Consider the following 15,535-nt stretch of genomic DNA (forward strand, 5'->3'; position numbering starts at 1 on the left):
AAATAACCAGATATTTATTTCCAAAAGTTCATGTTGACTTAAAACATTCCATCCAGTAATTTATGATGCAGCTAAACCTAAATATTTCTACGAGAAAATATAATCTCCAGCCCCTGCAAGGCATTTTAAGCCTCCCAGAATAGAAACTCTAGAAACATAGTCTGAACGTAGTTGTGGATAAAACTGCAATTTCCCCCCCTGTGAATTTTATTGTTTCCCATTTGTTTCCAGCAGCAGTGGGTTGGTCTAAGGCAGTAGAAACTAAAGTCAAGGAGCATTCCCTGCTAGGTTTTGTATTTCTCACAAAAGTTTTCAAGGAATAAACCTGCCTGAATGTATATAATACTGCTTTCCTGGAATATAACCATAGGTCAGGAAGTTAAATACAGCTATAGGAGAAAAATCATCAGGATATATAGCCTTAAACCTGCCCACATCAGTGATGAAATATTTCCCTCTTGTCTAATTAAAAATACTCCCTGGAGGTAAATGAAATTATGAAGTTTTTCAAGGATGGATTAACAAAAGTCTACTTATTGTGGAAATGTCACCACATTGATGATAACAGCAGTTTAAAATCCAGACCACAAGGGCCGAATTGTACAGAAATCGTACAAAACCAGTTCTAGTGCTGTATGTCAAAGATTCTGTCTGAGAAAAATGTAAGAACAGAAAGGGAACTTATCACTACCTATAGATAAACCACTTTAGACTACCAGGTTTCTAGTCAGTCTATGTCAAATATTTTTCTTCTATATTTTTCATTTTTGGTTTGAATTCTTTTTTTAAAATACAGTCTGGGTAGCTGGCAATCAGTAATGTATTTTATTTGCCATAAAAAGTAACAGGAAATTACACATTTTACTGCTCTTGACCTTTGCTATTTAAAACCTGGTTGATGAACCCCATGGAAGCTAACCTCCAATTTAAGTTAAAAGTGACACAAGCAGCAAACAAGTTACATGGGGCTCAGCAAGATGTGGGTTTTTTGGGTTTTTTTTACTCGCTGCTGGCTTCYTATCCAAAGTGAAACCTTTCTTCTCAGGTACTAGAGTAATTTGCTCAGAAATTCAAAAAGACAAATGTGTCTTAATATTTCATCTTACATTCCAAAGTCTTCAAATATACTCTCAGGAAAAGGGAAATACCTGCTATATATTTTGAAATTATTTTCACAGTGTCTATAAATAGAAGACTGAAGTGCAGAGATCCAAAAGAAGCAGCACTGACCAAGAAAGTAATGACAAAGGTCAAGTAGAGGGAATTATTTCCTTCCTAAAAATGAGCTGAGGCAGGTGAAGAAGGCAATAACAAATATAATCATCCATCTCTCTGTTAAGCATGCATAATGCCCAATGATGCCAGAATAAAGATACTATTCTTATATCATTAAATTTAAATATTTAAACCACTGTAAAACACAGAGGCTTTGAAGTAGAACAGGCCCCATTTCCCTGTAAACAGCAAATTCTTAAACATCCCTATTATGAATAGTGACATGTATATCTTTCTATTCCAAGCATATTACATGGAACTTGCCATCCAGTCCTGAACTTGTGGAATTTGATCATTACAAAATAATGATCCATGAATTACCTCTTCCTCAATATTTTCTGCCTTGCTTTCTCTTCAGAAAAGCATTCCTGCTTCTCCACTAGTCACTCAAGTTGCAGATCCCTTCCAACAAGTTAACACTGTCTTCTCCTTAGAAAAATTCCTACATGTGGCTGTCTAAAAAAGGGCTAGAACGGATACTGCATATATAATCTGGAATAACTGCTACTACAAAATTAAATGGAAAAGAGATCAAACAAGTGACTCTCCAGGCAACAGCTGACTGATTTCAAAAGTTCTCTGAAAAATCCCTGATCAATTTTTCCAACATCGCAGGTCAAGCATCCTATCTACAGGGATACAAACAGGAACACAACTGTCCGTGTATGATAGTGCACAAGAACTTAACTTACACTAGCCTTTTGTCAGGCTTTAGCAGCTTGTTGGAAAATTCACTGATGATTAACAGAAAGCTTAATTTAGGAGGCAGACATTTTCCATCCATTCCAGTAGCTCCTTGAAAGGCAAATTCAATTCCTTCCCTATTGGGAGGAAAAAAATAGAGAACAAAGTAACATAATGAACAACTAATAAAATCAATGACCAAGGACAAAGTGACAACACGTGGCACTTACTTGTGTATCATGGCTACAGATTCTCTAGATTTCACCTGGTCCCAGCCAAACGTTAGCGAAAAACGACGAGCGAGTTCTTTCATGTTTGTGAAGGAAGCAGAGGACAAGTCCATACCACTGCTGCTGTCATGGCTTTCTACGTGTGTCTGAAACAGCTGCAAAAAAAGGCCCAAATAACAGTATGTAAACCTAAAGGCAAGCAAAGTATCAGAAGGACATAGAGAGATGCACACCAAGCAACAGATTGTTCGCACAGACAGAAGCCTTACAAAAGAACAGGTAACTCATGTACTTTAGAAGTATACATCACTGGAACAAGCATGAGGAAACTAACACAAAGGACACTGCTGTGCTTAACAGACAGACAGAAATTAAAAAAAAAAAAAAAGTGTATATATAGAGAACCAGTCCTTGAAGGTGATGACCCCTCTGACCCCATCTCCTGTTGGGACCTCTATATCAAGCCCAAGGACCCAAATTTGCCTGGGAGGTTTTCAGAAAGTCAGAACACAGATATACAGCAGCAAGTGTGGTCRCAGTGTGGTCCAATTTCTGTGAGGGAGATAAGGTCAAAAGAGGGTCTCAAGCCCAGTTGCTATCAGGGTTTTTTTTCCCCTAAACAGAACATGGAGGTAGCTTGTTCCCTGCAACCTGCAAACTTTCAAGGTCAAACAAAGGCCAAACAGGGCCTGCTGTCTATGTGATACGTAAACACAAAGTCCTGACTATGTCAGCAGAATACATGTAGCCAAATGCTGCTTACCATCATCTAAGCTCAGATTTCAGGGGCTGGTTCACAGATCTAAGCCCCTGGTGATGTGTGTGAAATGAGCAAAGCTCATGTATCAGTACCCCCCGGGAGGAGCCTGTTCTGTGGCTTACAGAGCAACTCCAAGCTGGGAGCAACACTGGTCAGGAGCAGAGCTGGCAAAAGCAGCTGCTAAAATAGCTGATTGGCCTCACCAGTCAGCAGCTGCAAGTCCAAGCAAGTCAGACCCTTCAGAAGAGCTGCACCCCACTTTCTTCCACAAAAAAATACTGAAATAACAGGGGCTTAGAACTGGCTGGGCACAGATATATTTGCGGTTTCTCAAATCCAGCAGGAATTGAGGGTGGTCAGTGAAACACAGAGGAATACTGTTAACCTCTGTTTAACACAGAGACACCTACCATGTCCCAAGAAATACTCTTTAATCTCAAAGTTTACACCAATCCTAAAACTATGCCTCTGATGATTTAAAAAAAAAAAAAAAACTGTGCAAAAAATTACATTTTAAAACAGATGTAATGATTTGAAAGGAGTTCTAATTATGAAATGCTAGGATACATATGCATAACAAGTAAAATCAAGGAATTTCTTCCATTATGTTTTTTAATGAGTTTGAATGATTATGGCAAGGTAAGTAAAAGACTCCAATACCAATACAGCTGTCATAAGAGCTCCAAATCTCCTGCTTTAATCTTAATCTTACCTGCTGCAGACAGAGAATCAGTGTTTTGGCACTCTGAATTTTGTTATTGTGCCTCGTCCTGCTTAGTGTTTCTTTAATTATGTCTCCAAAATCATTGTAGGTCTATTAATAGCAAGAAAACAAATGCGAATTATCATTCCCCTTCTGTAGCGCTTGGAATACACAGAACATTCAGGTTACAAAAGAAGTTCATAAAACACAGTCTCTAGTACATCCAAGTTAAAAGATGAAAACTGGACTTTTTATATTATTTCATACATAAAAGAATGGTATGCTCCTTTATGAGCGATGTGAGGTTTAAACTTACACTGAAATTTTTAAGTATTTATTATGACAAAAAAAATCAAGTGTCTTCAGTAGAGGAATACAGAGGTTTTTATATTTGGCCTATCACTTGCCTTGAGTCCCATGAAATGAAGATCAAGACACATATTCAGGTATTTCCAATGTCCTGTTAGCTGGCACAAGGCAACTGCCCACTCTGTGCTGTGCTCAGCCCTCCTGACAAACACTTCAGAGGGGCTGAAGCTCTACCAACTGTCTAGGCTGGGGGACCACATGAAATCTAGGCCATCTGAGTATGGACTGTGTAAGCTGTATGAAATGAGTTGATCGTTTTGATGTAAGAATGTCTGTATTTAAAGAACTGTCCCACCAATAAGCTACATCTCTGCAATGGCCTCTTCTGAGGAGCCAAGGAGCAGATGTTCAGACAGAATATATCCTCCTCTCAACTTGCAGTTACCTTGTCTGCAGTGAAGTACCTTTGCAGAGCAATAAGGAGAGATTTGTGCCACTCCTGCTTAATTTTATAGCCTTTTTATGACTGAACGGATTCTGAGCCATAAGACTATTAACCCTACACCTTGCATAAACACCAGAGTCACTTTCAATGACTGAAATGCACTGATAAGCAAAACAACCATATCTAAAACCTTACCTTCATATAATGCTTATAGATCTCAGCAGCTGCAGCCATCTCCACCACATTATACACTATCAGCTTGCAATATGCTGCAAGAAGACTCCGCTTTTTGTGCAAGTCATTCAGTTTGCAGTTTTTGTCCTTTCTCTCCTCCTCTTCTGTCAGGTCTAGGGAAACAAAAACACTGAAGCCTTGTTCTGCTACTTTATTCAAGGCATCTCAATTTTAATGACCAACTTTCATCCAAACTGTACAGACTCAGCTGTTCAGTCAACTCTCTAAGCAACAGATGCTAGCTCACTTGTGTTCATTTCTGTGTATATCAGAAGATATAGGTTTATTTCCATTTCAAAGCTTCCAGCTGATGACAGTGAAAGCAAGTTATTTACATAGTCTTCTACTCTGATCTTCACAGGGATTTCTCATTCCTACTAGTCAGAATCTCCTTGTACAACACTGCTCACAACTACAGAACAGAACCAGAGTGCAGAATAAAAAGCACAAACATACTGAATGACAAACACTGACAGACATTGTAAACATTTTTTTTCCTTAGAATAACACAAACGCTAGAAGACCAGCACTTAACTCATCAGCAACCCTACAAAAGCTCCCCTACACAGTCAACAAGAGAAGAGTTCAGGTGAAACTCTCCAAGTGGTTATCAACAAGAGTGAAAGAAAAAAGTAATTTCACATGATTATGAATATACTAAGTCTTTGGAAAATGGGTTAATTCCCAGTTGGGTAACTTATGAAAAACAAATATTCTTAACAGTCTTCTTACACAGCTATGAAGGTACTTGAAGAGAGCTTCCTGCAGCAGGAGAGCTGGGATACACTCTTTCCTGCTGTGAATGTAATCTGCCAATTGCCAAAAGGCTCACTCTTTGACCTATAATTTTCACGTGGTCTGTTTCTGCTTCTACCACCACTGTGTGCCTGGAAACAAAAGGCAAGTGGACAATTAGAAGTATCTACAAATCAGAGTTAAAACTGAAACAGAGTAGTTGCCAGGTGTACACACAGACAGGCAAAGCCACAGCAAGACACAACATCACTCTTTCAGGAAGGAGCCTGCAGTGGGATAGCAGGGATCCTTTGTGAGGAAGACTGAGAAACTGAAAACATCATACAAAATGGGTTTGAGAGAGATCTCAAAAAGCCATTTAACCCCAAGCACGATCAACTACATCAGTTTCAGATTCATAACATATATAACCTGAAACATAACCCATTCCAAAAACTTCTGTGACTTCAACCTCCTCGGGCAATGTTTTCTATGGAATCTCTACCTTTACCATTAAAGAATCTCTCCTAGTATTTCCCCTCCTGCAATATAGGCTCACCACTTCTTGCCATATACACTGTGACCTGGAGAAGTGTGATGCCCAAAACTGGACACAGAACTCCATCTGAACACAGCAGAAGGACAGAGGTTRACAAGGTAATATTCCACTTCTTACAGGCTGTATGCCTGTTTGCACACCCTAGGAACATACCTGCCTCCTGCTTTGCTTTTTGAAGCATACTGTTTAACTTCACTCTCAAAACCACAATGAAGCACAAATCTCTTTCCAAAACACTCCCAAAAGAAACCAGCCTTCACAATAACAGCCTCTATTTGGCAACTGAATCTGACAATGGCAACAGAGCAAAAAGTAGCATAATACTTCCTGCAAAATCCATCCCCCTTTAAACAAAATCCACTAGTCCTTTACTCTGATGGCTTTGAAACTGTCYATGCATCGACAGAATCACACTGTAACACTGCAAGGCTTTTCAGGAAGGTGGTTAACACAATCATCTCCACCACCAAAGTCAGTCTGTCAAATACTTTTACATTCTCATGCACCCCTGTGTTACCTCATTGGCAATATTCCCATGGTTGATCCACAGTGGATATAAATCAGTGAATAACAAGTAAGTCATTTTGTTTGTAAAGGGGCCAAAAAGTAGACCAGCCCCTTTTCCTGCTACGTTCAGTGCAGAGGACAAATGACAGCAAAAAATGGTACATTGCTTCTTCAGTGATGAAGGTGCCTAACCTTTGCTTTCCTCTTCCTCCTCCATGAAAACATGTTCCTGGATAAACAAAAGCAGTTTTTCCTGAAGCGATGTGCTGGGAGGATAATCTAGAAGTCCTGCTGCTTCATTATTATTTGAATCTTGGTGACTCAAAATCAGCAGCCAGTCACAGAGTATCATGAAGGCCTGTATCAAGCAAGCAAAGACAAAGAAGGATTTAGAAACCATGTTGCTTTCCATACCAGCTCCACTTTTCATCTCCATCACAAACCACAAATGATGATCTGGTTTCTACTCTACTTCTTCCTCTCGGGCTAAAGATTTCTATTTGCCCTGACCCCAAGGGCAAAATGCCACTGCTAAGTCGTTCCAGAACTCATACCTTAGGATACAGCATATACAGTATATACTTGAAGATTTTCTAACTTCCATAGAAAGGAAGCTGAGCTCTATTATGCCACAAGATCTGCCTTTTAACATATGTGAATCACTGCACAATTTCTCTCAATTTTTCATTGCTGAAATGATATTCATAGTAAGGTCATAATGCCTTTGTCAGGCATTAATAAAAATATGATAGCAACAAATACACTGATGTCAGTCTAATCAGAAAACACAGTGATTATCAACTGGCAAATTCAGTCATTCAGATTCAGGCTTTGATTCTCCAACCAGATCCATGCAGAYATACACCTATGCTTGATTAAAGCATTCATTTTTGTAGCATTTTAATGTATATAAGTTTAATTTTCCTTTAAAATAAATAGTTGAGGGTTGTTTTTTTAAGAGGTACTTCTCTACTAAAAGACAAAAATATTGGAAAAAAACAGTAGAAGGAAATACTGGTATGAAAAGAAAAGCATTTAAAAGGAGGAGTGAGTATGAGTGCTAATCAAGTGATACACGAACACTGACCTTTTCTCTTACATCTTTTTCCTTATGGTGGAGGAAGCACATGCAAATCTGACAGAAATGCCTCAGCTCTCTTCTTAATGCCAAAAGAGTCTCCTAGAAACATATTTAGGAAAAGTGACAGGCCTAAGACATTAGGGACTACTATTCAATGGAGAATTATAGAGCAAACTTAATGGTTACATCTTTTTTCCATAGATACTATTCATTTCAGATAGCACAGCTGATGGCATTATGAAAAAGACTGACATCTCACAATAGCAGCAGCTTACCAGCTATGAACAACTTAAAAAAACATGTCTTGCTTTCAGGAACCATATCTGGGGTAGAAAGGCCAACTCATAAAAACATAGAGTTTTTCCCCCACTCTGGTGCAGAAAGGTAACAAATCCTGGAGGTAAATGTGCATTTGTCACATGTGCTCAGGCTAGTAGAGTTCAGCAAGTCACAAACTCCTTGTTTCTCCGTCTATAGGATGGGCAGCTCTGATGATATTTATTTACTTACACGGCCCTTTAAACATCCAAGTATTTGCAAAATTCACTTCAGCTTGTCCTTTTAAAGCAGTGATACTAATTTCCAGTTCAGAGATGGGAGTAGTGTATAAAAACCCTGGTCCATCCCACCTAATTTTCAGCACCCAACATGCGAATTGCCCTCTGGACTTCTCTCTCTCTTTCTCTCTCTCTCTTTCTCTCTTTCTCTCTCTCTTTCTCCCTCTCTCTCTCTCGACAGAGGTATGGAAAGAGGTAACCCAGGTTAACTACACTGCTAACTTTGGCATGCCTAAACGTAGTCGCCTCTATTAGGATAAACCCAGCAAGAGAGACTTCTTGATTTGCCAACAGCCACATAAAAGATCTCTTGATCCTTTGCTAGGTCCAGCTGTTATACTGCACTGAGCTCTCAGCAGTCAATAGAAGTGGAATGCCATTACAGGCAGGCTGGATTTCCTGCTATGCAACTGTATCTTTATAAGAAAGAGGATCCATCCCAGGGCATGCTGGGAAGAAGGGGAGRGGGAGGCAAAACATCGCCTTAACAGCATTAGGGGAGAGGGAGAAAGAAACAGTCCTAGAGCTGCTGTCCAGGAAATGTTCTTTTTTGCTCTTGGAACTTCTCTCTGCCAGTATCCAGATTTGGTCCTGCAGAGTGGGCTGCAACATCTCGCTTCCAATCAAAATCTGTTCCCGTATGAAAGGCCAAATTCAAAAATGTGGTGCCCCGTTATCAGTCAAGCTAGCTGTGTCTGGATTGAAAGGCAGAGCATATTAGAACAGAGAGAGATGCAGACACCCACTCAGGAATGGAATGGGACGGGAATAGATAGTGAATCAGTCACCAAAAGCGTAACCTCCCAGCTAGCATTTCTCATACAAAACAAATGTCCATGTTAGTGTCCTGTTCTGTATGCACAGGAGAACCAGAGCAAGGAGACAGAATGGCAGAAGCAGCAACACTTAGTGTCATCTGAAATCACCATAAAGAGAAACTGCACAGGTACAAATCTGTTTGTGAATCAAAGCATAAAAGAGTTTTACTCTGTAGTGTTTAAAACTAGAATGTCTTCTGAAATATCTGGCAGAGCTTGGGAACCACATAAAACCAATTAACCAAGTAAGTAGTCAGCTGATGAGTATATTACCAAACACTTTCAATAACTTTCTGCATACATCACACAATATATAAATAAAACAAGAAAATAAGAAGAAAATAAAGCAGTAAGACTTCCCRGAGTTTTCACTGAATACTCTTTGTTGCTTAAAACAAGAAAATAACAAACTGTTTGGCACTAGAACAAGCTCCTTATCTCCATCAAGCACCAGGAATTTGTAGCACATGTTTTGCAGTAAAAATAGAGGTGAACCATTGTTCAGTTATTCTCTTGCAGACTGAAGAAGCATAAACAAACAAAAAAAAAGGGGGAGAGGGGAGAGAGGGAGGGGGGAGAGAGGGGGGAAAGGAGGGGTAGAGAGGGGGGAGAGAGGGGTGGAGACAAAATGCACCAACTAAATTTGTTTTCCTCAAGAAAACACACAAATTATCATCTTGAGAAAGCGTGTCTTTTCTGGCCATCTGAGATTAGAAAAGCAATTTAAACTTCTAGAAGCACAACCCTGGGTTTCAAAATGATACGGAGTGGCCAACCTTGGGAGAATTTTCCGCAACTGCTGCTAGTTGCCACAGGAGAGAAAAGTATGTGCACTGGAGAGCTGGCAGGATCATCTGAAAATAAAAACACAAGTCCTTTATTTACATGAAAGGCTTTACAGCAAAAGCTCAGGAGTAAACAAAGCATTCAAGCCTGACATTCTGCACACTGCTTGCACTACCATTTCTACCCTGTAAGGCATTTAGACCCCCAAAATAAACTTAATAGGTTCACATACAACTAAATGTTGCCTCCTGAGAAAGTTAATAATTAACTAAGGTCCTGTTTCTGCAGAACCCTGACATCTTAATGAATTCAAGCAAACGTATAGGGGTGTTCACAGAAGCTAACTTTAGGTTAGCTGCTTAGGATCTCTCTGCAGTGTTTGGATAAAGCAGACTCCTCCAGAGGGCAATTCAGAGCAGAAGCCAAACCTTGGTGCTCCGATGCTCTATCTAAAGGAGTATACCTCTGCCCACTGGCTACAGACTCTCAGCTCTCTTCCAGCGGAAATTCACCCCTGTCCGTATAACCCCATATTCGCTGCTGCAAACAGTGCCTGATTAACATTAACGACTGCTGGAGCACATCAACTTGTAATGCCAGGGAAATACCTCCATCTTGGCACAAACAATATTTGAGTTGAGGCAACCAGACAATCAAAGGACTGCAGTTTAGGCAACAGGTAATTACAAACCATCTTCACCAAAAGTCAATCAGCGAGCAACAAGCCCAAAGTATATGGTTTCCAGTTATGCAAACCATAAGGGGCTTCTCACTGTCCAACAGTTTCTTATCTACTCATAGCAAGCTCGTACAATCAAGGTGAAATACTGAGCATGAGAAAGGATTAATCTAGATTTCAGATGATTCCTCTATCACAGATCTTCAAATAAATGAATCCATGGCATGGAATCTACTCATTCCAATAACATTATACCAAAGGCAGCCTCAGTTTCCCACACTGAGAAATGGAAAAATACCTTTCTGCATCACAGGACACTGGTATATACAGATTGTTTAATATGTGCTACTTTTCCTGCTTTCAACAAGAAAAACCTCTTTCAGTGTTAAGTATCAACAATTCACCTGAAGAGACAAACCCCCACGTTCCATTTCAAACACCAGCAACCTTAAAGTCTTGTCATACAGATTCCACTTGGTGAGATCATGGGCACTGCAAGTAAAAAAGAAACAACAACACACTAAGCAAAAAATGGAATCTCACCTCACCAAATAGGTTAAAATGATACCATTTTTGCCTGTATCTAATGTACAGCAATAACTTTAAACAAAATCTAAGTCAAACCACGCCACAAAAGACTAACTTAGTTTTCTGGGTACTGAATCCCTCACTATGATCCTGATGTTAAAACAAGTGACTGCCTACTACGCAGAGACCTCACATGAGCAARTAAAATACACGGACCTTCCAACAGCATGCTAAAGCTGGTCATTACCTTTCCTCCTTAGCAATGAAACTTACTGAGAGGCACCTTGTGAAATCTTCCACTATAAAGATATAACAATTAAAGGGGAAAAAAAGGAAATTAAGTTTTGCATGGCCTCATGTTGGCTTTAAGCTTTAGTCCATAGTTTCACAGTCTACGTTCCTGCTACAAAACAGCAGTGTCCATGAAGACAGTAAAAAGAAAACCAACCTCCGTACCTTTTTCTACATGCTATATCCACACTCTCAAAGTGCCCAAAAAAGGTCTAAAGAATACTATTTTTTCTCTTTAAAAGAGTTTTTTTTAACACTCTTGAGTGCTTGCAAGCTGCCCAGTGTTAGACTTCTCTCTGGAAAAATAGAGCAACCTTAGCATGCAGGATAGGCAAGACACATTGAGCCCAAGGCCCAATTATCCCACCCTCTACTGTCTTGCATATTAATTTACATGGTGAACAATCCCAGAAAAAGTAAGCTTCTGAGAGACCTGTGTTTTAACAAAAGAAGATCAAATAAAATAGGACAAACAAAGCAGATTACATCCAAGGGAAAAAAAGATTTCACTCACTATACTCTCTTCAAACTGACTGCCAGCATTGAGAGTAAGACAGTGCAACAGCATCCAGCTAAGAGAGAGGGACCATAACAACCCAGTTGAGAGGACCTCTGTGTCCACTCTGCCACCCCAACTCTATAACACACGCTTCTTAGCCCCATTAGGGCTGATGCTCCAACCTCAATAACAAGTCCAAAAAGAATTCCACACCCAAGAGTACAGTCCTGTTCAGGAAATCATAAACTTTGCAACATCTCTCATAGGGACCACTTTCATTTTCTTGCAAAAATCTTGCTAAACCCACCAAGCAAGGGCAAATCATGCTCTGCAGCTGTTTAGTTAAGCTGATACTTAAGTATGGAAAATAAATTATGGAAAGTAAATAAGCACTGTGTAAATAAACATCTCACTTATGAAAAGCTGCTATTCTTCTCAAAGCAGAGTGTATCCGGGAAATTTCTCCTGCATCTGCACAAAAACCTTCTTCCTAAATTGTTCAAGTTTGGAAAAGAGAAAAGAATTAGCCAGTGTGGGGTAAGGTAACTGCTATGTCCTCTTCCCAACCCACAGACTTGAATTACTCTCCTCCAGCCTTCCCCAGTGCTTTCATCTTCAGTCTTGCTACTCATACCTTCCTCTATTGTGAAAAGCAAACAACATATGTTGACTGCACAGAAATTGTGTATAAGGAAGTGCCCCATCATTGCCAAATCCACAGCAATCTTCCAACACTGTGTTATTGCTAACACACTTTAAAACCTAGGGATTAGGCTAATGTAGAAGTCCTAAAACTCAGACCCACAGGCCATTCATGGTCCCTCACACAGTTGCTAGGGATCTATGGAAAGCTAACTGTTCACATGGTGCTGGCTCTTCTTGCTTCCAGCTGCCAGATCACATTCAAAGATAGCTAAAAATACATTAAATACTTTCCCATAGATGCAATTGCTGTAGTTTCCACAAGGATACTACGTGATTATGGGAGATGGTCTGTACAACCAGGAATTAGAAGGGAGGGGTTCCAGGAGAAAATCTCTTTATTTAGATATGGTTCACACTACAAAGGAGTTGAAGAATCCCTGGTCTAGCACTTATCTTGTTTCTCATAAATACACATTCTCTCACATTGACATAGATGTCTATTTAAGACCAACAAAATAAACTCAATATGAGGTTAGGAGATTTTTTGGCATGACACATTTTACAATATCCCAGCATCCAATAAAAACCTGTCAGTGTGAACTCTCATACCATGGCATGACACCTGTTCATGACGGCACAGTTGATCAGATCAGCTGCAGACTTCTGTTGTTCAGTTCAGCCAGCAAGCTATTCATATCACCACCAGCTGTTTCTGCTTTTTAGAACTAATGAAGAACTTTGAGGGAGACTCTGCAGTTCTCCTTCAAGGGGAAAGTCATCATTTCAAAGACCCCATAGCTATTTAATCTGTATTACAGACTGTAAGGTTTTTTTCCCCTAGCAATATCTCTACAGCCAAAACAACTATAGAGGTCATCTTGTGTACTATCAAATACGTAGAAGTACAGAACTATACCTTTTTGGAAACAGTCTCATCATCTATAGATCCATAGCACTTCTTAGCTGATGTTACACATAGTATCTCTGGCACAGTAATACTTCAATTTGTAGTACTGTGGTATACAATTGTAGTATACTTACAATATAGAAATATTACGTAGCCCAGGTCCAGAATATCAAGAAAATATGAAGTGCCCTGTGGCTACTGTGAGCTACTCTATTTTTCACCCTATTCCTGCCAAAAACATCGACTTCATTAAAACGTCAATCCCCTTCATTAAATAGTCAATCTTTTTAGAGTAAGACCCACCTTTGAAAGCTCTGCTCCCATAAAGCAGAGAAACAGATACAAAGGGTGATTCCATACCCCCTTTAATCTTATCTCTTCTTTTTTGATGGGGAAATGGCTTGTTTATCTCCATAAGGAATCACACTCACCTTTTGCCAGAAGCTGTTTAGTAGCTGGTTAAGCTGCTCCACCAACTCATCTATCAGTTGGGTTCGGGCGCAATCCACCTGGCTGTAGATGGCAATTTCTTCACTGCAGAGGACGTAATAAGTCCTGGAGGAGGCCTCAAGGACAGACATATCAGAGTGTTTGGCCACAATGTCTTTTACCTCTCTTAGCAAAGCATCCAAATGCTGCAAGTAATAAAASGGGTATGACAGTTAAATCATAGTTAAGTCCACTATGTTTCAGATACATTTCACCTGGCCAATATATCACTACAGGTCATATAACCAACATGAAATAAATGCCAGTCTGAGGAGGAGAAAGGCAGGACTATGGGATACAGCTTTCTTCTGCATTTATAGCCCTTTTTAATTATTTTGTCTCTGGATCTCCCTAAAAACTAAAATAACTGTTTCAAGCTCTATTTTAGCAATATACCTTTGGCACTACATGAAAATAATTACAATGGTGGCGAAGGAGGAGTGTCTTTTCCTCCAAACAGTGGAAGTTGTCTTCCTCAGCAGCTGAGGACGAAGCAGGTTTCAGATCACCCCAGCAGCTGGGGTCTTTATTCGTAATGAGAGGAAAGAACAACATTTCTGCCATTTGTCTCTTCCTGTTAACTTTCTGTCCTGAAAGTAAAACCTAGAAGTGTTTGCAAACATCATCTCCCTGTAAACACCCTTGATTAAGAGCACATTAAGCTATTCCAAGGATTTCACCTATCCATTTCTGACCACCCCTCTCCCATCAGCAGATATATTATCCCCATTCTTATCTTTCAGTTACTATCATCCCCCAGCAGCTGGGAGACAGTCTTCAAGGAGAATGAAAACCCATTTTGTAGTAACTCCTGGAAATGCCAACTCAGACACATGGCATAACCCATCCTCTCTCCACCCAACAATGAAGAACCCAATCTATTCTCAAGGGCAGGCCTATCATATGAAACCATAAATCATTACCCACCAGGGCATCAGGCCAGTCACAGCATATCAGAACTGACAAGCACTAAAGCTTTTCTGGCAGTCCCAAATCAAAAGGTAAAAAGCCTGAACAAGATCACTTTCCTTGAGATATGAGAATATTTTGCTGTATCTCAACAGTCCCCTATTTGTTCCAAGTCACACTAAACCCTGTAAATTGTCACATAAATTTGGTACATTCCACATGCACCCGACTACACCAATTCCTATTTACCTTCTCTAGATGTCCTGTACTGTAAACATCTAAATCATAATACTGAGGAATCTGCAGGAGATTTGTCACTTTTTCTGCATCTGTTGAATACTGCAGAGAAAAAAAAACAGGATATGAGTGCATTACAGGAATTTTAATGAAATATTTAACATGCATTCACAGAGCAGCTGTTAGTTACCTTTGCCAAGAGCTGAGGAAGCACCATAATAAAGTGTTCAGTAATTTTGGTACAATCTTCCAATTGTATTTTCTTCTCTTTTACTGACAGAATCTGCAGACAAAGCATTTCGTTTCAATTATAAAATCTCTTAGATCTGAGTGGAATTTTACATTTAACCCAAGGTTAACTCACATGCCTCTATCTAAAATAAATCAAGCCAAGGCAAAGATACTTTTCCATGGAGTCAACCAGATGGTTTTGGTTTTGGCTACATCTAATTAAATTAGATGTAAATCACTGAACAACTATATATCATGGATAAAATGCTCACCATTTTATCAATAACATGCTTCCACTAGCTTTCTTCTAATGCTCATACCCTTCAACATCCACTGCTAATAAGACCTAGAGGTCAAAAAACACTGTGCCATTTTATAAAAAGTAAGCTATTTTATTTTTGAAGATGTACCAACCACTAGGAACATGCTGTTTGGCA

The 15,535-nt window shown here is 39.5% G+C and overlaps 1 protein-coding gene across 4 annotated transcripts in view; it reads right to left on the minus strand.

Moving 5' to 3' along the window:
* The window catches only part of LOC112968240 (cohesin subunit SA-2-like), a 64,231-nt gene that overhangs the window by 7,890 nt on the left and 40,806 nt on the right, over window positions 1-15,535 (minus strand). For 3 of the 4 annotated variants that reach the window (XM_026070279.1, XM_026070280.1, XM_026070282.1), the window contains 12 exons: window positions 15,058-15,150; window positions 14,880-14,969; window positions 13,664-13,867; window positions 12,094-12,170; window positions 10,767-10,854; window positions 9,674-9,751; window positions 7,529-7,621; window positions 6,634-6,799; window positions 4,602-4,753; window positions 3,662-3,763; window positions 2,190-2,344; window positions 1,968-2,096 (listed from right to left, as the gene is read on the minus strand). In XM_026070279.1, coding sequence (XP_025926064.1) covers window positions 1,968-2,096; window positions 2,190-2,344; window positions 3,662-3,763; window positions 4,602-4,753; window positions 6,634-6,799; window positions 7,529-7,621; window positions 9,674-9,751; window positions 10,767-10,854; window positions 12,094-12,170; window positions 13,664-13,867; window positions 14,880-14,969; window positions 15,058-15,150 — 1,427 coding nt within the window. The remainder of the gene's footprint in view (window positions 1-1,967; window positions 2,097-2,189; window positions 2,345-3,661; window positions 3,764-4,601; window positions 4,754-6,633; window positions 6,800-7,528; window positions 7,622-9,673; window positions 9,752-10,766; window positions 10,855-12,093; window positions 12,171-13,663; window positions 13,868-14,879; window positions 14,970-15,057; window positions 15,151-15,535) is intronic. The other variant, XM_026070281.1, reaches the window with a different exon arrangement.

Source organism: Apteryx rowi, unplaced genomic scaffold, assembly GCF_003343035.1.
Source record: "Apteryx rowi isolate R43461 unplaced genomic scaffold, aptRow1 scaffold_308, whole genome shotgun sequence".
Taxonomy (NCBI): Eukaryota; Metazoa; Chordata; class Aves; order Apterygiformes; family Apterygidae; genus Apteryx; species Apteryx rowi.